Source organism: Rhodamnia argentea, chromosome 11 (genome assembly GCF_020921035.1).
Source record: "Rhodamnia argentea isolate NSW1041297 chromosome 11, ASM2092103v1, whole genome shotgun sequence".
NCBI classification, from domain to species: Eukaryota; Viridiplantae; Streptophyta; class Magnoliopsida; order Myrtales; family Myrtaceae; genus Rhodamnia; species Rhodamnia argentea.
The window spans coordinates 23,462,353-23,483,227 of NC_063160.1; the positions used below are offsets into that span (position 1 = coordinate 23,462,353).

Here is a 20,875-nt window from a genome sequence, read left to right on the forward strand (position 1 = left end):
TATGATTGGTATAATCAAAGTCCCTTTTGCTGTACTTGAAGTGGATATGATCAGATGAGTCCTTGCTTCTTCTTTCTTAGGGTGTGTGCGTTTCGTAAAAAATAATAGTTTGGAAAATATTTTCTTGGAATAATCGCTCGTATCGTTTAAACTAATTAGCCAACGAAAAATATTTTCATTATCGACAATAATTTATGGCCTAACATTTACATGAATAATGAATTTTTTGTTATTCAGTTATTTTTGTTAGCAATACAAGTTAGGGGTGAGCATGGCCCGAGTAGGCAATTCTTACCCTAAAACCGAAAACTACCCACTAAGGATTGGTTTTGAAAAATTGAAATAGCAATCGCCTGTTGATTCCATGGATCCACTCGGGAATTGGACCACCGTTCCAGTCCTGTTTCTGGTTGGGGCCATGGAACCGGTCCCACCAAGCTTCACCGACCAAATGGAGATTGAAAATTGGGGATTTGGTGAGTAGATTGAAGATCGGGGATTTGAACTTGTAGCACATGGAGGTGACTGAAAGCGAGAGAGGCAAGTGATGAACGGTCGGAGTCGAGGCCGTGAGTCAATGGGAGTCGAGAGACGAAAAAGGAGATAAAGACGAAGAGATTGAGGTGAGAGTTAGAGATGAAATGAGCGAGTTTCAAATGGATTTGGATCGCTTAACATTAAGATTTCCGTGACATGCGTAATATTACTCAAATCAAACCGTCCAAATAAAAAGGGACGGCCTGATTTGAGCTACGTCATGTGTTGAAAGCGAGAGAAAAAATGTAAGCGAGAATTTTTTTGGGGTTTGAAAAATTTTGAATCCCAAACATGGCTCCAATCAAGCCGTCCATTTTCTTTCAACGTGAACTGGAACGCAGTCTGTACGATCGAACCATGTAAGTTTGGTGTTTGGTTTATTTTCTTATTCTGTCTATTTTATTTTTCGATTGCTTACTCATGGGTGATGTTCAACTAATCATCTCAATGGACGGAGGCAATGCGCCGGCAGAAGCAAAACCAGCGGGCAACGAAGAAGACAAGAGTACCAGTCGATGCGGAGGTGGCGACAAAGGACGTCGACAGGGAGTTCTAGTTCGCCTCTATTCTGGGTCATCCGGCTAGAGCCACGACTACACACGGAGGCAAACATTTCGTCAGCTCTCTCTCTCTCTCTCTCTTTCCGACCTCTTTTTCAAAGGGAAGCTCGTGCCATCGAGCCCTCCGACCCCCACTCCTCAATGTCTCCCTCGTTTTCCAGCTGCTGTGAGAGAGCGTTCGGCGGGGGTCATCCAGAGGTGGTCGTCGGATTTTGCGAGACAGAGAGGAGACAGGTCTTAAGGCGTTTGGAGTGAAATTTGAAATAAAGTAAGAGAAAGAGAGGAGGGGGGGGGGGGGAGAGGGGAAGAAGACCCGGAAAGAAGAGAGAACCTAATTAATGAGGAGAGAGACTTAAGTCCGCAAAAGTAAAAAAATTTCATTTTTCAATTTCCACATCACTCGACCTTGAGAAGTGAGAAAATTTCCCAATTAACGGCAATACATCTTGAACTGGGATAAAGCATATGATTTGTGATCGACTAATCAATCACACAATGATAATGACAATTTCATGGAAGGCCAAAATCATAATAGAAGGGAGGAGAAGAAGGGAGAGCAAAGTCTTGAGAGGACGAACAACTCAAAAGAGGTTCACACACTCTATTCTTATTTAATCTCAAACATCAGATGTTGATTATTGGACATCATCCTTACACGCTCCAAACCCAAAATCAAAACAAGGAAATTCAAGCACACACAGTCTTTTTATTATGTCCCCACAAGACATTCATTATATGATATATCCCTCCACCGTTAAAGGCTTTGATTGATTGATCAGATCAATCATAGACGATGGGAGCAACCTCATCGTGGCAGCAGACGAAGCTGGTGAGCTTCTCCATGAGTCTCTGGCACTCTGGGCACCGCATGCTCTCCGGGATCCTTCCCATCGCGCTCTGGAACTCGAAGCGGCAGCACGGGTGCGTCACGTCGTGGATCTTGTCATGGTGGTCCTTGAATGCCAGTTCGTACCCCTTGGTCGGCACGTGCTCCTTCCACAGGTCGTACTCCAGCAGCGCCGGCAGGACTGTGGTCCCGTGCCCGTTCACCGAGATGGTCGACCCCTTGCTCAGCACTGCCCAGCCCCCGACCTTGTCGAAGCTGAGCAGCCTCTTGATCTGCTGCATCACAGGGTCGTACTCGTCCGCCTTCCCGAGCTGGATCTTCGAGAAGAGCATCGACTCGAGCCGGGTCCAGAAGAACCACACCATAGTCAGGTCCTGCCAGGCGTAGCTCATCTTCTCATTGTTTATGGCAACAACTGCGCGCCGCACCTGCTCTCGCTTGCTGCTCTTGCCCACATAGGCCATCTCCAGGGGGATCCTCGCCGCCTGTGCGACCTGGTGTGCCGCCGTGGTGAACTTGCGGATCCACTCAATGTCATCGCCACCATACAGGAATATGTACTTGCCGTCTCTAATCTGATGATGAGGGACAAAATTGAAGATCTCAATGTCACAAACCTTTGGATTAATCTGATAAAAATGCTAACTTGAAATGATCTTGAGTTACCCAATTCAAAATTGTTGGATCAATGCCATTGACAAGAAGCTCAAGCCTCCATGTCTCTTCCTTCCACAGAGCCTCCTCTCTCATTGTAGTGAAAGGGAAGGCATTGCCTCCCCAGATCCACATCATGTGAATGGCATTGGGGCACACAACCTTGCCTTGTGGGTCAAGCACCACCAGGATGGGCTTGTTCCTGAAGTGCCACCTCTCCTTGATGAACCGGATCACCGCCCTGTCGATCAGGTTTGGGTGGTACACGGTGTACCACGGCATCGAGGACTGCAGGGCCTCGAACTGCTTCTGCATTGGGTCGGTCCACAGGACCGAGCGGTCCACCATGGGGATCCACACCACCTCGTACTGGTGGATATCATGCCGCGTCGCGTGCAACTTGGACTCGCTGTGGATCTGCTCCAGGATGGACAGCTCCTCCTGTGAGATGTCCAGCCCCGAGATCAGCAGCAACACGTTCCTCCTCCTCAGGACTTCAAGGTTGACCTGAATGTCGCAACATAGAACGGAAAATCGCGGCCAAATCATTCACAATTGGAATCGTTCGTGGGTGTGTTGCATAATAGTGAGACTGGATATAGAGGTCGAACCCTTTTCTTAGTATTCCCGTCAACAAGTGGGAGAATATCATCCTTGGGATAAATCAGAGCCTTCAGGATCTTCATATTGTCAATGTGGAGGGTTTCCATGAGACTCAGGAGAGTCTGATAGGCTTCGAGATGCCGCTTTTCCTCTGCGTCACCGGTAACTCGGTTAAGCCTTCTTCGAAAAGGTTTCCTTCTCTTCAAATTACCAGATAAGAAATAAATAGAGGGTCTATATAGATCAGTGGCTGATTTATTACCAATGTGTTGGTTACATATGGCGATTTGCTTCTGCAAATGTTCATATATGCTCGTCAGTTTGTGAGCCAAGGTTGATAGCTCCCATGCCTCGGTTGTGGTTGTTATGTACCTGCAAATTCTCACTTCCATGTTATGATTTCACGTGGGACGCATCTACACAAGTAATCATTCAGACATATACTTTCATTTAACAATCAGCTATACAATGATTTGTATCTATGCCTTATAATCGAGTGCAAGTAGAGAAGTCAAAATAGTTCGAGAGCGCGTACTCAAGGCCATAGCTAGTGAGGTTAGTGATCTGGCCAGCACAAGCCACAGCGCTCCTTATGGTCCAGTAAACGGCAGTTGGGATGTGTGCCATGGCGGTGGACAATGCGGGGATCTCGCTGGAGATGTAAGCTGAGGGAAGCTCCCTAAACTCCACCACGCACCTGGTGACCTTAAGCATGGCCTGGATGAGGTTGTTGAGTGCTTCGAACCGGGACTTGAGCATGCCCGAGTGCTCCATGATCATGGGCAACTGCCTCAGGATCGCCATCGACTTGGCGAGCTGGTTGGAGGTGTAGATCTGGGCCAAGAGCCAGAACTCGCCGTAGTTGAAGGCGAAGGCTGCCAGGGTCAGCACCAGCTTGGCGTCCCACGAGAAGGGGCCGAGCAAGTTGAATATGGCGAGCGTGGTCGCATGCGCCTCACCCCCGGTCAGCGCCTTCACGGACAGCTGAGGATCGGTGGCCAAGCTGGCAAATGTCAGCGGAAAGAATTGTTTCTTCTAACGAAGAATCGATTGCTCTTCATTTAATCTCGGGGCAAAATGCGAAACAGATGAAGGGCGACATGAAATTCTTTCATAAATCACCTCGCAGGAGATCCTCTCGATGATATAGGACAGCGCGTCGAGCATGGCATTGAAGCTGGCCTGGTAAGTCTTGTCATCCATGTTTTCCGTGAACAATACTGATCCCTATACGCAGCAAGAGCCATGCATGCACACTTTAGAATTAGAAACGAGAGATCATAATACTCATAAGAGATACAGAAAAAGACCATCAAACTAGACAAATCTCTCCTAGCTAAGTAAAAGCATTATCTGCAAGCATTTGATCCGGTTCACCGCAAGAAGGCAGACAAGAAAAAGATCATTCCTACTCCATTACCCCGGTGGCGACAGTGTCAACACTCAAGGTAGCGCGGTTGAGGATGTCCTCGACGAGATGGAGGAGTGGCTTCACGTCAACCTCCCGGCCGTCGGGGGTGTGAGTGTCCATGACCTGCTTCATCATCACGCTGTCGTCAGACATGGTGATCATGCTCCGATCCCCACCCTTGATCAACCTCTGCATGGCGGGCGGCATCATCTTGCTGGTTGTCGTCATCATGGCCATGATGGGATATGCAAACTCTAGAGAAAAATACAAACACTAGGGTTTTTTTCAGGTTTTTGTGTGTGATTGACATAGCCCTCAGCCTGGTCTCTATTTATAGGCATGATAGATGGAGTAAAGCCCCGGTGTGAATCGACTTCCTTGCTTCCATCGTAATTTAATGTTTTGCACGTTAAATTGAAGCTTTGGCCTGTCTTTTCTTTACGCCTTGTCCAGCTAGGAAGATACTTGGGACCGTGCATGGAGCTTTCTCTGCGTAATGTCCGAAGCAGATGGTGATCTTTGTCGGATTCTGATTAACTTCTAAAGATTAATTAATGAACGCTGATAAGATATTGGCTGGGAAGAGTGATCCTCTTGCTCAAAAGAACAGTACAAATGTAGCAAGATTTAGGGTTTACGTTTCAGCTTCTTTTCATGCCAAAAGCAATGTTTGTTTAGAGGTGCCTAATCAAATCTCCGATAGCGACAAAGTCGGGTCTTCCAACCCCCTGTGTTATCAGCTCATTTTCCGATCAATTTCTATCCCCGATTGGCTTGAGGGCGACTACGTCGGCATCACGCGTCGAGGCGATTTATAAGTCCCCGATATACCTTGTTGGGTTCGATTTCTTTCATGATATCTCGGGCTTCCTAGGAGACGGATGTGTAACGAACACTAAATGTTAGTGTTTGACTACACTAATATTTTACTTTAGTGTTTTTGCTTCCTTTCTTTGTCGAGTTGTGTCCGGATTGAGTTTTCACCACCACATTGCCGAGGAAGCTTTTCCACCACAAAACAAGGGGCAAAAAAGTTCAAAAAGAGAGAGAGAGGGTAAATAGGAGGGCACAACATATTCGATTCCTTGCTTTCCATTGGAGGGATTACCAAATCCGAATCATTTGACTATTACCAAAATTGGCCAAACCCGCACCCCAAATCAGGTTCTGTGCTGATCAATCTCACTACAGGTAACAGTCTGCTTTCTATTCAAAGCCAATTCGATATGTTCGGATCTATCCGACGCAATCAAAATACTTCGAGTCCACATAAGCTTTCGCGAGTTTCCGAGACGAATCCCGTCAATTCCTATATCAATGATTGACTTGATTTGGTAGAAGGGGTAATTAGGCAAATCTTGTGGAGTTCTCTTAGAAACGAATATATTGCTCTTCAAGGAATCATCTTTGGACGACAAGAATCGAAGCGAAAATTCTTTGCTTGATGTACTACGCTACAGTGACATCCTTAATTCAGACATAGAGGCACATGCAGGAAGAGTAATGGACAATTCAACTTGATGCATTCATTCTTGTATGTTTTCTTCTTCATATTTCTTGTGGTTGGCTGATCTGCTCATTCATATACGGGTTTGAAGTTCTTGTGGGCAATCACGGCGTAGAAAGGATCCGACCCGCCTAGCAATCCCAGGAACCGGAAGATCCAATCGAAAGGCAATTTGCTTTCCCGAGCAACAGAGGAGCCGGGCAGCTTGCGGATTATCTCCGGCTCTGTGAACCCTTCGATGCACTGGAAGTACTGCACCACCAGCTGCACTCGGCTGTACGCAGTCCCGTCTCGCCATGCGCCGATCGCTTTGTCATAGAACAGCCTGTTGCTGAAGCTCACGATGAACACGCCTCCGGGCCTCAGCACCCGAAACACCTCCGCAAACACCTGCACAAGGAGATTGAAACAACTCTGATCTCATTTTAACTAGTCCTGTTATTATCGCACTCGACACTAGGCAGTGTCAATCGACTCCCAGCACTCATCCGATCTTTTAAGTACTACTAGTTCTCGGGGGCGAAACGCTATGCAGATCCTCTCCACTGAACAATATCATTCGTTCGTTCTAATCTCGACCCAGTTTGAGATGGGCTTAATTCATTAAGGAGTGTAGATGATTTACAGGCTCTAAGACGACCATACGTGATTTTCAAATTGGCGATTCGCTCGTGATTTTCAATCCTCCAGCTTTTATGTACAAAAGCGACCTGATCATCCACTCGCCTGCTCAAACGCCGCGACAATTCGTTTTGATTGCTTAACGGGTGTCCGAAAAACTCGTAAATGATTACCTCCTCGGGCTGCTGGAGATACTGCACGCTGACGGTGCACAGCACGGCGTCGAAGCTCTCGCTGGCCAGCTCGAGCCTGGGCTCAGAGTTCAGGTCCTTGACGAAGAAGTAGTCCAAGCGCGGGTTCCTCGCGAGCTCCTGCGCATTCATGCCGTGACCCACCACCATCTTGTACGCGACCTCTTCCGGTAGGTGGCTCACCCACGAGCTCATCAGGTCCAGCACCTCCGATCCGGGCCTCAACCGGTCCCTGTAGAGGTCCGTCAATGTGGCGAGGAAGCCGTCGTTCACATGCTTCACGAAACGCGGGAAGGAGTAGAAGTCGCGGTCTGGCAAGGCGTTGAGCTTAGCCCGGGATTCCGGGGACAGCACCAGCCGCTTTATCCTGCCCGCCGACGAGGGTGTTGGCTGGTTCGAGGTGGCGGCGGTGGAGGCGGTCTTGTTGCCGTCGCCGTGGTTGGGGGTGATGATGGTGTTCGTGAGCCGGAGGAGGGATTTGAATTTGGCGGGTGAGAGAGATGTCGAGCGTTTGTGGGCGGTGGTTGGAGAAGACGGTGGACATGGACGGTGGTGGTGGCGGGTACGAGGGGCTACGAGCATGGATCGAAGTGTGTGAACGAGGAGGAGGGAGAGAGTGAGAGATGCCCGGAAAGAGATAACGTTCTTCTGGTGGCTGGAGGAAGAAAATTTTAAGCCAGTTTTTCAATTTTTTCTACACCTTTTGTTGGAACGTCCGGTTCGAATCGTAGTTAGACTTATCAAATTTCTTAATCCATGTGTGATCGGCTGAGTTGTTATATGGATTAGTTTTATTACATAAATTGATTTAAACATGTTATTAGTGTTAAATGGATTATAATTGAGTCATAAAAGAGTTCACAACTTACTTGGATCCAACACAACTCTCATTTCATTCTCTTTTGCTTTCACTTGATCTCCCGTTCTCATGCTATGTATTCTCACCTCATTTTAGGTGTGAATTTTCCTAGATTAAATTAAATATGGAAGTCATTTAGGAATATGGGTTAAATGGAGTATAGGTAATTAGATTTGCATTGCAATAAATGGATCATAAATAGATTAAATGAGTCTATTTAGATCGAACCATTTATTATCCGACTCATCCGTTTGACGGATTTAGTCAGAGTTAACGTTCATTTGAGCAAGCCTATTGCCATCACACCACTGAATTCCAGTCGAAACAAGCAAGAGTTGTACTCCACGTAAAAGACATGCTGCCCTAACATCACAAACCAATTGGAGATTTGCAAGGATGACTAAGGGATTCAAATTCGCCATCAAGGAGGCTTCGATGGGCAGTAAGTCTTAACCAGCTCGGCCAATCACATCCGTGAGTGTCGCAACCCCGGTGGCAAATGCACGATATTTTTATTCCCTGAGATCACGCATAAGACTAGTCGGATTCCATTTCGATCGCACAATACTTCAATTGAAGAGATTTTATGGATTGTGAAAATGTCGGTCGGTCGGTTGCTACGGAGGGCTCGTGCATTTGTGGACCGGATTGAGTAATCCTGCCTTGAAAAACATTTGGTAAGAGATATGAGACCTCCTTTTTTCCTTGGCAATAGATGTTTAAGGCCTTAAGTAATTAAGCACGTAAATGTGGATACCCACGTACAAACATGGCCTTCTTTGAAGGATTGAACCTTGCCAGTGATGTCAAATTGCCTATCTTATATCTAACGAGCAGCTAAGAAATAGGCCCATGGTCTCGGGCTCTCAGCCTACTTGGAATGGCCCAAATACGAAACCCTCATTGTCTTGACATAGGCCCTATTTGGTTTAGCATTAAAAATGAACATTGAGGCCATAAAGTCCCTTAACCAAATGCAAATGGTGTTTGGTTCATTTTTTTGGCTATCTTTGGGGAGATGCAATTGCATCTCAAATGCTCTCCAAAGTCTTTTAACCCAAAGTAGAGGTACTTTAGGCTAAAGAACTTTTGTAAAATGCAACTAATTTTTTTTCTTTTAAATTTATCACCTTAGCTTGCCACCACCCGTCGCCCTGAGCCAACCGTCACCACCCACCCGCCGCCACCCGCCGTCCATCGCCGCCCATCGCTCGCGATCGCCGCAGACTACGTCTATCTCCACCGACTACCGTCGCCGCCCGCCACTATCAACCACCGCCCATTGAGCACCCCTACCCGATCGTCGCCCGCTGCCGCCGCCGCCACCGACTCGCCGCCACCGCCACCACTGACTGCCACCGCCACCGCCCACCACCGATCGCCAACCGTAGCCCTCCACCGCCACTTGCCGCCCACCACCAATCGCCACCGACCATCGCCCGCCGCGATCGCCGCCGCCACCACCGATCACCATTGCAATCAACTACCGCCTCCCACCACCGTTGACCACCGCTTTTTTTTCAAAAAGTAAAAATACTTTACAAAGTTCATTTTTCACCAAACAGCATTTACGTCAAAGTTGTTTTTCAATGTGTTTTTAAAATACATTTTACCAAACACTACTTGCATTTTGAAAAAGGCCTTTAACCCAAAGGTATTTGCATTTTCTCAAAATCCCTTAGCCAAATGCTGAACCAAATAGGCCCATGGGGCCTTTTTGGTTCAGCATTTGGAAAGGACTTTAGGGCTCTAAAGTCCCTTGGCCAAATGCAAATGGCGTTTGGTTTAGTTTATTTGTTGCTCAACTTTGAGGAAATACAAGCGGTTCCAAAGGCCCCTAAAGACCTTTAGCCCAAAGTAGTTCTGGAGGTATTTTGGAAAGTTGCATTTTCGGAATACAACTATAATTTTTTATTTTTCTTTTCTTCTTCTTCCTCCTTCCTCCGCTTGCTGCTCCTATCCCCGCCGATTGCGCACCTTGGTGACGGCGGCCGCCCAACGATTGGCCATGACACACGAGCCGGCGAGCTCTAGGGTCGACAACCCGAGCCTCGGCCTCTTTGAATCTAGCTTAGCTTCGAGTGAATGAGGCAAGCCTTGGTGTCACCGGCCTCGAGGGAGGGCGAGCTTCATCGGATCCTGGCTCGGCCGGGCTCGGCTGGAGTGAGTGAGGCTTGCCTCGCCGGATCTGTTGAGGTTGGGGCGAGGCCGAGCTTGGCCTTTGGCCGATCGCTAGCCACCGCCGTGGAATGCAACCGTCGAGAAGAAATTAAAGAAGGAAGAAGGGAAAAAAAGGAGAAAAAAAAATCAAAGAAAGTAATTAAAAATTAAAATATTAAAAATTGAATTATTTACAAATGATATTTTTTACCAAATGACATTTACGTCAAAGTTGTTTTTCAATATGTTTTTAAAATATACTTTACCATGCACTATTTGCATTTCGAAAATCCCCTTAATTCAAAGGTATTTATATTTTTCCAAAGACATTTCCCAAAATCGAACCAAACAAGCCCAAAATCAATCCCCGTGGAGATATATAAATTTCTAGTCCTTGGAGATGTGACTTGAGATGATTTTTTTGTGAGTAAACTAATGAGATTTAATATATTTTTTTTTTACACAATTACTTCCACAACCACGAGCCCTACAAAAGTCCAATTTAGGCACTGACTTTTCCCTTCATCCATTCGAGGTTTGTGCATGCCGACACCAACGTAATTCTCGCCTGTCCAACCTAGTAAAAAAAAAAACCTAGCCACAAAAAAAAAAAACTAGTAAAAACGTTTCCCATGGGACATTCTTTTATCTAATTATTCCAATCTATAGCTTTCGGGACAGCTGAAAAAATATATATATATATACGTGGAACTAAACTAGATGCCCAATATTTTGTTTTTTATATCCAAAGATGAAAATATCTTTTAGTAATTTAATCTCATAAAGATGAAAACGATATCTCAAAAATGGGCGGGGCAAAAGAAAAGTGGGAAAAAAAAAAGACTAGCTAGCGATGATGGATGAGCAATGTTTAAAGTGCGATGTGATGCTATCCATGGCGACCCCGGCATAGTTGTTATTGAAACCGCGTTGTTTATTTGGCAAGTCATGAAATGAAATGAAATGAGTTCATCTTGTTAGGATTCAGTGTACAACCACAAAAAAAATAAAGCGTAAAGAGAAGAGAAAGAGAAATCGAAAAAAAAGATTTATCCTGGTTTACCCTCAAACTAGGACTACATTCAGCAGAAAATTTCAATATAATTAGCACATCTCTCTCTTCTACATTACTCAATTACAAATGAAAGAAATAATATATAACAGTAGTTATTCATGGACCCAAATTCAAACTATCAATAAAGTACGAGTTCAAACTATGAAAGCTCTCTAGTATCGATGGAGAGTATGAACCAAACCCCAACAAAATAACTTAGTGTTTGGATGATTCGTTTAAATAAGCTGAAGGAGCACTTAAACGGCTATATTTTGTTTTTAAACCCTTTTTTTTCCATCACTTAAGTATCGAAATAATCGGAATTCGGGTTTTCTCTTTCGACCTTCGGGATGACTAAAATGCGCCAATTAATTGGTAAAGGAAAGGACTTGATGGAGAAAAAGCCAATATGAGTAACCTCTTGTTTTCCACTGATTGAAGGCTACATATTATATATATAAAGCAAGGGTTTTGCTACCTTGGATGTGGGGAAACTTAGTAAGTTGGATGTGGTCCTGAAAGCAAACTTTGCACGTAATGTCTTACTTTATGGCAATTATAGTGTTGGAGACATAAAGCGTGAAGAGACAATAAGGCCCAAAAATTTCAAGAGAGAGAGAGAGAGAGAGGGGGAGCTGATGAGCATGAGGAGGAAGAGGAAGAAGAGCTCTGCCTTTACCACTGTTGGAAAGACGAGCAAGACGGTCATGATGGAACGAGCAATGATTGCGTTCGATGGAGGAAGTTGATCTCCAGCTATGGCTCATCATTTGGGATCGGCCACCTGCCAATTAAGGCGAGGAAAAGAAAAGGAGCAGGAGGAGGACGAGGAGGATGGGGAGGGTCCCCAAATCCATTTGCACGTGTACCCTCCACAATGCGTCTCTCTCTCTCTTCATAAAGAAGCGGGGAGACATGGGCAATCCACTCCCACCTTTTCTTTTGCATTCTCCGGGGACCGTGCTCCTAAGAACACCAAGATTCCTTCTGTATGATTGGATCGAAAAATTTCCAAAAACAGGATGTCAAAGTTATCTTATTTTTTTCAAATAAAGACCTAAAGTGACACGACAACTTCAAATAAAAGCCTAAAATGGCCATGAGTATTTCTAAGAAGGGTCTGACCTCGTCGGCCGATCGGTCGACTAAATATTCTGACCGGTTAAAGATATTTTCGTCAAAATACTATTTCAACCTAAATTATAGTAAAATTAAATTTTAAGTTAAGGCAAAACTAAAAATTGAAACAGAAAAAAGAAAATACGGGCGGGAGGGGTCCTCCTACCCGTGGTCGCCGGTCCTCACCTAGGTCCGAGGAAGGGCCGCGGCACTCGTGCGGTTCTGGTAGAGGGTCGCGGCCCTCTCCTAATCAGACACTCGATTCTGGTCAACATGGTCGCCGGCGACCTCGATGGCCATCATTGCCGCCCTCTTGCCTTTTTTTTTTTAACTTTTAGCTTTCTTTAAATTTTTAATAAATAGAAAAAGGAAAAATAAAGACAAAAATAAATGACAAAAATGCCCCTAATCAACTAGTAAGTCAAGCCCCTTTTTTTATATTGATATGGCCACTTCAAGCCCTTATTTAAAATAATATCCACTTCAAGCACTTACTGAGAAAATGCAAGCGCTTCAAGCCATCAATTGAAACAATGTTCACTTCATGCTCTTATTTAAGAAAATGATGGCACTTCAAGCTATTATTTGAATTTTTCTCTAATTGAAATAGTGAACCAATTAATTTGAGTTTGAGGACTTGGTTCCGCTAATTTGCATATGTGTAGAGCAAATGAGAGAGAGAGAGAGAGAGAGAGAGAGAGAGAGAGAGGTGCATGTGTGAGTTACTTTAGAAAAATCTCGTATCGGAGAATTGATGCAGTATGGAGCAATTAATACATTATAATCGGCCAACAACTAGTAACTTAAATTTTTGAATGAAGGTAGACACGCCGACAAGTCCAAACTTGAGTCCCTCTTAATAATCTCCCCTACAAAGGAACAAGCGATATCAAAGCCAACGAATCGATCGGTTGATTGGATGACCCCTAAAATATTCCGGTGTTTCTTGAATATCTAAGGAATAAAAAAAAAGAACTTCCTGACCAAGGCAGTCCTGATGACAACCTTCAGGATTCAGTCCAGCAGCAAACCTAGCATTGAGATCAAACGAAACTAAGTGTTTTCAGCACATCGAGATCAACGGCATTCTCGTTACCAACAAACAAATCGGGACACGCGGCGCAAATCGAACGATGGGCTAGATTGACGGGCGGAGTAGGCGAGCACGCACGAGAGGCACGAGCAAAAGAGGAGAATCGTCCCTCTTACCATAATCGCTTGGGAGCAATTCCAAACGACATAACTCCACGAGAAAAAGCCGAAAGACGTGTTCGATTCGATGATGCGAATCCCCCGCCACGCTTTGAAAGGAGAAAAAAAAGAAAATGTCCGGTCGGAACTCGATTGCGTACGTCAACATCGAAAGCCCGCACGTAGAGAGCCAAAGCTATAAAGAGTGTCGACGAAAAGCTAATTTTGCAAAAGACTCTTCGGGGTTCCGATTGGTGCTCGTGGGTGGTGGAATTTTCACTCACTTGTTCCCTGGAGGCTCTTGCTTTAGGGGACCGGCGGCTCTTATTCTATATGGTATGTACGCGGCCAGGCCTCTTTGACCCTTCGATTTCGGCTACGCATGTTCTTTTTAATAGCATCCAAATTTTGTAGTGCGCCTACTCGAACGCGGGACGGCACAATTATGCTCATTGACTATTGAGTCAGACCAAAAATTGTTGACCAAACGTTTGTCGTGTTTATGTTCATGCTCTCCCACGATCGGCTCACGTTACATTCATACTCCACGTTCTTCTACTAGTTTTTGGCGAGGGAATGATTTCGGCACGCAATTGCAATGAAATCAAGCGTAAAAGCGCCCGAGAGAGAGAGAGGAATAGATAAATTGAGATCACGATATTTTATCCTGATTTCACTCTTAAACTGGGGCTACTTAAAGCGAGATTCACGTGTTTTTTCTGTTATTTGAGAGTATGAATTCCAGCCCCAACAGGAAAAACTCGCATGCATTATTGGCTGATGACCTCATCTTTCTTTATAGGGGGGCGCCAGGTTTGTGTTTTCTTTTCTAGTATTCTCAGCCTATTCGATTTTGTCCCCATTTTTAACCTTTGCTTGGAATTAAGGAGGGAAGACACGGTGATGGCACCTTTTTTTCAGGCCCCTTGAAACTCAATCATGCATGGAGACAAAAGGCTTTTGAAGACGTCTCTTCAAACTATTTTTTGCTTTCAAAGAACAAGAACGTCGATTTTACCTAAACCGAGCAAAGGGTCCGATTGAGCATTTGACTTTCCAAGGGAAAAAAATGCCCTGTCCAGCTGTGGCAATGGGAGTTTGTCCCCAGTTAAGAACATGAAAAGGCCTTTTCACGAATCTTCGTACGTAATAACGTGTCAATAGTTAAGCCTCGAGTCTTAAACTAGAAAACGATGCAATCAACGCTCCTCTAATCCTCGTAGATTTTTACGAGTGTCGTGTACATAATAGCCGCTTCCAAATGCTTTCTCTATCGCAAAACCGGCGCGAAAAGAAAAAAGGCCAGATGTGAGAAAATATTGTCCAGGAATTCCTAAACCTATCGTACGATGGCCAATTCACTTTTGAACTTTTCAATTGTGCCAATCTAGTCCTAAACTTTTTTACGATTTGCCAATTTGGTCCTTCCAGTCAATTTTAGGAGAAAACCGCGGACAGGGTGGTTTAGTCAGGCTGAGCCGTCATACGTGGCATGGAAGGCACTAAAGTGAACATTTTTTGTAATTTTTAAAAATTTTCTGAATTTCTTTAAATTTTTTTTGTTTTTCTAGTTCTTTCCTTTTCTTTCTTTCTTTTTTGTTTTTTTACAACTCTAGTTGGCGAGGGCCGTGATGCTCTTGCCTACAAAAATTAATAAAGAATAGAAAAGCAAAGCAAAGAAGAAAGAAAAGGAAAAATTAAAAATATTGCAAAATTTGTCGACATCAATACCATCTAAGCGATGTAGGACAATCGACGATGAATAGACTGTCACGTTATCGATTTTCGATCAAAATGGACGAAAATGGCGGGTCATAAAAATGTTTATGTCTATATTAACAAATCATTGATTTATGACTAAATCGGCACAATTGAAAGTTTAAAACTAAATTGGTAAGTCGTACAAAATTAGGACTAAATTGGCACAATTGACAAGTTCGGGATTGAATTAGATGCCGTACAATATGTTTAGGACTTTTTGGACAGTTATCCCACATAGATAATCAATGTCATTCTTTAAAGGGTCTTATTATTCCTTAATGAAAATGGCGTGTTTGGGTCAGGAAAAATCACAGAAAAAACCCTAAACCTATTCCAATTATGCCAATTCGATTCTAAACTTTTTAATTTGGTCAATTTATTACTAAATATTTTGACTATTTGTCAATTCAATCCATCCTGACAATTTTGACAAGCAATCGTAGATGTGGATACCAAATGTCTTACGTGGCGTTGTCGACACTAACGTGGATAATTTTTTTTTATAGAGTTTTTAAAGCAATTTGTAATTTTTTTTTTATAATTTGTGTATTATTTTCTCTTTTTATCCTCTTTCTTTTCTACTTTTTCATTGTGGTCGCCGACTAGGTGATGCTCAACCTCACCAGGGTTGGGCTAAAGATGGTTGAGCCTCGCTTGGCCACCGGCGAGGTCATGTCTCGCCCAGCCACCGGCGAGGCTTGGCGAGACTCCTAGAGGTCGTGAGATCGAACCTCGTGGCCTTCAAGCTCGCGGCCTCTGGCGAGGTTGGGCCTCGTCCATGGTTGACGAGGCTTGACCCTCGCCGGTCCGGTCGTGGTGAGATCAAGCATTGCCAGTTCACATTGAAAAAACAGACAGTAAAATGGAAAAATTTTTAGAAAAAATCATAATTAAAAAATCATAAAATTCTTTAAAATTTTTAAACATTGTCCACATTAGCGCCGGTTGAGCCAACAGCTGATATCCACGTTAGCGATTTCCTACCAAAATCGATAGAATGGATTGGATTATTAATAGAAAGGAAAGTGAGCAAATTTCCTAAAGCAAAGAGAGATATCCTGTGGCTATATCAGAATAATCACATCTTCCTTTTGGGGAAAAATTATCAAAGCAGAACCAAATAAAGGCCGGCGAAAACAGCAGTGGATTTCGTTTTGGGTCAAGTTATGGGCAAGTTATTTAAAGCAAGGAGAATAACAGCCAACCCATCTCAAGAGAGTGCTTCGCAGAAATTTGGCCCTCAAGCGTAGCGCTGTGTGTAATTTAGAGCTTTGTTTTCGCTGTAAACACTCAAAAGACAGGCCATGGATATCTTCTGTTGCCTCTTGCCAATGCCCGATGCTGCGCCTGCCATCTTCCTAGGCCTTTGCCTGGCTTTCCTGTTTCTCTTCTACAAATTCTTCTCCTCGAAGCAGGACGTTAGGGCGAGGAACCTGCCTCAGGGAAGCGTGGGATGGCCGCTTCTGGGAGAAACTCTCGCCTTCCTCTCGCCTCACCGGTCCAACTCTCTGGGTATCTTCTTGCAAGATCACTGCTCTAGGTATGTCTCATCAAGCAAACATGCTTCCTTTTTCCTTTCCCTTTTTTCTCTTTTTCGTGTGTTTTCGTTTGTCGGTCGCCGGGGGTTTCACGGGAAGCGAGCGAAAAGTCGACCGCGAGCCTTTTGATCCGGGAAAGACATGGGACGAACAGGGCATCCGAACCTTTCAATTCAACTATCTATACTTTAGATACTGCTTGTCCACTATCTCTGGAGTCTGGACTTGCAATGTAAGAGAAGATGATCTTATTGAATGCATGCACAGGTATGGTAAGGTATTCAAGTCCCATCTCTTCGGGTCTCCGACCATAGTCTCGTGCGACCACGAGCTCAACGCGTTCGTCCTCCAGAACGAGGAGAGGCTGTTCGGAGCAAGCTATCCGAAGCCCATGCTCGGGATTCTCGGCAAGTACTCGCTGCTCGTGGTCTCCGGAGACCTCCACAAGAAGCTGAGGAGCGTGGCCGTCAACTTCGTCACCGCCTCCAAGTCGACCTCTGAGTTCCATCTGTGCGTCGAGAGGCTGTCCGTCTCCATGTTGGAGTCGTGGAAAGGGCGTGATCAAGTTGCCTTCTGTAAAGAAGCCAAAATGGTAAGTCCTCTTTTGGTAATGAATATAATTCATCTTCCATCAAGCACAAACAATGGTAATTTGATGTGAAAACTGTCGACCATGATTTCTTTATGAGATTGGGGATTTTACTTTTTATTAAAGAAATGATTATGTAACTGTCTTTAATCAACTGTGAATTTGTGGCCCATAGCATGCTATTACTTTCACAATCTTCTAAAGACTATTATGCTAGCAAAACCCAAATTATACAAGATTTTGGTACTTGTAATCATCGCTAAAATAGATTCGACAAAGCGGTATCAAAATGTTGAGATGTTTGCACTTTCATGCATACACTTTAAATTTAGGATCTTTATAATCATTTCATGAAACGAAATATTCCAGAATGTGTCCTTTAGCGTCCTGTTATTACATACAGCAAAAACTCTATCTGAATCACTCATGCAGGAAAGGACACTTCTCTAGACTTGTTTTTTTTTTTTTTTTTTTTGTGGTCCGAGGAGATTTCTATTTTGAAACTTGTGAGTGCTAGCTGTGTATAACTTAGAAGATTGGTATGGACCATCATGATATTTCTTGTTTAAATGCTTGAAAACACATTATTTATTCTGGGTCTCTTTTTTGTTTCCAATTCTTCAGTTTGCACTAAGCCTTATGGTGAAGACCCTTTTGAGTATTGAACCAGAAGATCCGAGGGCAAGGAAGATACTTGCTGATTTCTTGACCTACATGAAGGGTTTCGTGTCCTTGCCCTTATATATTCCTGGTACCCCGTACGCCATGGCCGTGAAGGTACGCACTCAAATACCCTTTTGATTATCTTAAAAAGCCTAGGTTCCATGTATTTTTCATCATTTGATATAGAAATATCCACAAAATTTCATGTTTCTCTCTTCCGCATACATTTCTCAGCTCTGAATTTATTATATTTGATGTTTTATGACGTTGTCGCGGAAAAATGGATCGCTCTTTTGAGCCCTGAGCAGGCAAGAGCAAGGCTTTCCTCAACCGTGAGAGAGATAATAGAAGAGAGGAGAAGAAGCAGCAGCAGCAGCAATGTGGTGGGGTTGAGGAAAGGAGACTTCATGGACGTGATTCTAGGGAAGGAGGGGTTGAACGAGGAAGAGATGGTGAGCATCGTGTTGGACATCTTGCTCGGCGGCTACGAAACCACCGCCACCCTCATGGCCTTGATCGTCTTCTTCCTCGCACATGAACCCGCCTCTCTCCTCCAACTCAGGGTATACCTCTCTCTCTCTCTCTCCATTATACATAGCCAGTTCATGATAATATGTGTACAGCCAGTAATGAGTTTCAACTGAGAAGGTATTGATGTTTTCTTATCTCTCTTTCGGTTTTGTTTGTTTGAACTTTTGTACACACAGGAAGAGCACCAAGCAATAAGGCGGAAGAAGGGGAGAGGAGAGCCGTTGAACGCGGAAGATTACAAGCAAATGGAGTACACTGATGATGTATGATCGAGATAACTAGACATCTTACATATTTTTAATCTTAGTCATTACAACACACCTGCAAGTTCCAACAGGCTAATGCAAAGCTCGAAAATGAATAGGTCATATGCGAGGCTCTGAGATGTGGGAATGTGGTCAAATTTGTGCACCGCAGAGCCCTTCAGGACATCGAGTTCAAAGGTAGTTCTCTACTAGTGCTGCTCCTGCTGCTGCTGCTGCTCTCTCTCTCTCTCTCTCTCTCTCTCTCTCTCTCGATCTCGAAAATGAGACTAATCTTGTGAGAGCACTCTTTCAGGCTTGACCATACCCTCGGGTTGGAAAGTATTTCCGGTCTTCATCGGGACGCATCTTGATCCGAATCTTCATGAGAACCCCATGAAATTTGATCCTTCGAGATGGAAGGTGCGTTCCAAATACACTCTTTCTCTATTAAGATCAGGCAAACATGAATATAAGTTAGAAAATGATTTTGGTTACATGGTGATTACCAAATTTAAGTGGGATAGGATTTGTTCTGGCCGAATATATCAAACCTCGCCAATGATGGAGAAAAAAAGATGCCCTTGTCTCATTTATTTTGAATGCATGTAAAGCTTTTCTCACTAGTAGGGTTGTTTAAAATGAGGCCCAACGCATATAAAAAGCAGAAAATAAAGTCAAAACATGTTTTTTTTTTCCTTCCTTATGTTTTCCACTTAATCATCGTGAAATGCCAGACCTTGTTAATGTATGCCGACAGGATAAAGCAATGAACAAGAAGGTCATGCCTTTCGGAGGTGGACTTCGACTTTGTCCCGGCGCCGAACTCGCTCGACTCATCATTGCCTTCTTTCTTCATCACCTCGTCCTCAGCTTCAGGTACCAGTAAAATAAAATAAAAATAAACACATGATTGAAATCTTTGTTCGCACCGAACAATAACGTGTTAAGCGATCCCGATCTTCACATTCCATAACGGACCAAACAAACAGTAGGTAACAACGAATTCGTATCGATACCGTGTACGCGATAATGCGACACGGATACAATCAATGACAATACGATGCTGCAGAGATCGTCTCGAGAACAGCATGCGATTAGTTTCTTGCTGAAGTCTTTAAACATACGAGCGGGTCGATCGCTTCTGACGCTAATGTGTGATGCAGGTGGAAGACGAAACCAGATGACTTCCCCGTTGCTTACCCTTATGTGGAGTTCAAGAGGGATTTGGTGCTGGAGATCGAGCCAACAGAAACCCACAGCTAATTTTGCAGACAAGAGAAGGGAAAGAATGGACAGATTCGTAGGGAAAATAGGATAGCAAAACGCCTTGATTATGTTCCTTGAATGTGAGTAAAAAGCATATAAGTGAGCAGGCAGCCTTTTTTTTTTCACCTTTGGGTCTTACATGTATGATCCAAAAAAACCCTAGGACTTAGGTAAGTTAACAATAATAATAATAGTAATAACAATGATTCCTAGCTTGAGGGACCAAAAAATAGTTGTGGGTGGAGGAGAATGAATGTAGTTTGCCAGATGTAAAACGACAGTTACCTTTGATTATCAATTATATTATTGCAAAGGTGACATTGGACCACCACCTTTAGGATGCAAATTCAATGATTATTAATCTTCACGTGCCAACCCAAAGTGAGACCAGACACTGCCATTGATTGTCCCATTTTCCGGTCTCTTTTTGCTATCTATGTTTATCACAAAAAGGGTATTTTAAAAAAAAAAAAAAGCAATGCCCTGCAGAAAAGTTGGGATTCAAATTGAAATTTCTGTGCATCATTATCTGGTTTCTTGGTGGCGCATTGGATATGGCAGCCATGAATCATGGTAGGGGTCATCATTAAGAAGTATCCTCCCATAGATAAGATTGTACATAATAATTTTTTGGATGGTTTGACTAGGAATCCTTTCCATGGTAAGTGAATTTTTTTGTCCTTGTTAGAACTATAGGAAGACAATAACCCCGAACGAAATTGGTTGAATAATTAAGCGCTCTATTTTAATGCGATTGAATTCGGGTTCATATCGCGTTTCTCGGGCACAAAGTAATCTCGAGGGCTGTGCTCGCGACATCTATTAACGGAATTTTATCCGATACACGTGGACGTGGCGATTTGTTTCAAATGCAAGTATAAGAATTGGTTGACAAGATTAATGGGCTGGCTTGATTGCGGGTAGAGCTATCAATATGAGTCTTTGACCCACTTTTTAACTCACTTTTA

The 20,875-nt window shown here is 43.9% G+C and overlaps 3 protein-coding genes across 4 annotated transcripts; 1 reads left to right on the forward strand and 2 right to left on the reverse strand.

Moving 5' to 3' along the window:
- Positions 1-1,675: 1,675 nt before the first annotated feature.
- On the reverse strand, positions 1,676-4,926 carry LOC115751135 (protein SIEVE ELEMENT OCCLUSION B-like). The gene is made up of 7 exons (XM_030688880.2): positions 4,622-4,926; positions 4,324-4,428; positions 3,737-4,185; positions 3,464-3,573; positions 3,210-3,352; positions 2,611-3,105; positions 1,676-2,519 (listed from the first exon to the last, which is right to left on the reverse strand). The coding sequence occupies exons 1-7, from the start codon at positions 4,847-4,849 to the stop codon at positions 1,878-1,880; spliced, it is 2,172 nt and encodes a 723-aa protein (XP_030544740.2). The 5' UTR covers positions 4,850-4,926; the 3' UTR covers positions 1,676-1,877.
- Positions 4,927-5,996: 1,070 nt separating this feature from the next.
- On the reverse strand, positions 5,997-7,594 carry LOC115751069. The gene is made up of 2 exons (XM_030688775.2): positions 6,914-7,594; positions 5,997-6,509 (listed from the first exon to the last, which is right to left on the reverse strand). The coding sequence occupies exons 1-2, from the start codon at positions 7,511-7,513 to the stop codon at positions 6,189-6,191; spliced, it is 921 nt and encodes a 306-aa protein (XP_030544635.2). The 5' UTR covers positions 7,514-7,594; the 3' UTR covers positions 5,997-6,188.
- Positions 7,595-16,309: 8,715 nt separating this feature from the next.
- LOC115751149 (cytochrome P450 724B1) lies at positions 16,310-19,922 on the forward strand. 2 transcript variants are annotated; one of them, XR_007196883.1, is made up of 9 exons: positions 16,310-16,615; positions 16,881-17,205; positions 17,827-17,979; positions 18,174-18,428; positions 18,573-18,659; positions 18,761-18,839; positions 18,955-19,061; positions 19,399-19,629; positions 19,805-19,922. XR_007196883.1 is itself a non-coding variant. In XM_030688896.1 (9 exons), exons 1-9 carry the CDS (start codon positions 16,380-16,382, stop codon positions 19,902-19,904), a joined length of 1,461 nt encoding a protein of 486 aa, XP_030544756.1. In that variant the 5' UTR covers positions 16,310-16,379; the 3' UTR covers positions 19,905-19,922. The 2 variants fall into 2 exon arrangements, 1 of the variants encoding a protein (XP_030544756.1); XM_030688896.1 differs by having other exon boundaries at positions 19,399-19,517.
- Positions 19,923-20,875: the final 953 nt, after the last annotated feature.

Coding starts and splice junctions, on each gene's coding strand:
- LOC115751135 (XM_030688880.2), bottom strand. CDS start 4,849: ATGGCCATGATGACGACAACCAGCAAGATGATGCCGCCCGCCATGCAG. Junction 3,106..3,209: donor ACGGGAATACTAAGAAAAGG/GTTCGACCTCTA, acceptor TGCGACATTCAG/GTCAACCTTGAAGTCCTGAG. Junction 2,520..2,610: donor ATCCAACAATTTTGAATTGG/GTAACTCAAGAT, acceptor CCTCATCATCAG/ATTAGAGACGGCAAGTACAT.
- LOC115751069 (XM_030688775.2), bottom strand. CDS start 7,513: ATGCTCGTAGCCCCTCGTACCCGCCACCACCACCGTCCATGTCCACCG. Junction 6,510..6,913: donor ATCTCCAGCAGCCCGAGGAG/GTAATCATTTAC, acceptor CTCCTTGTGCAG/GTGTTTGCGGAGGTGTTTCG.
- LOC115751149 (XM_030688896.1), top strand. CDS start 16,380: ATGGATATCTTCTGTTGCCTCTTGCCAATGCCCGATGCTGCGCCTGCC. Junction 17,206..17,826: donor TCTGTAAAGAAGCCAAAATG/GTAAGTCCTCTT, acceptor CCAATTCTTCAG/TTTGCACTAAGCCTTATGGT. Junction 18,429..18,572: donor CCTCTCTCCTCCAACTCAGG/GTATACCTCTCT, acceptor TTGTACACACAG/GAAGAGCACCAAGCAATAAG.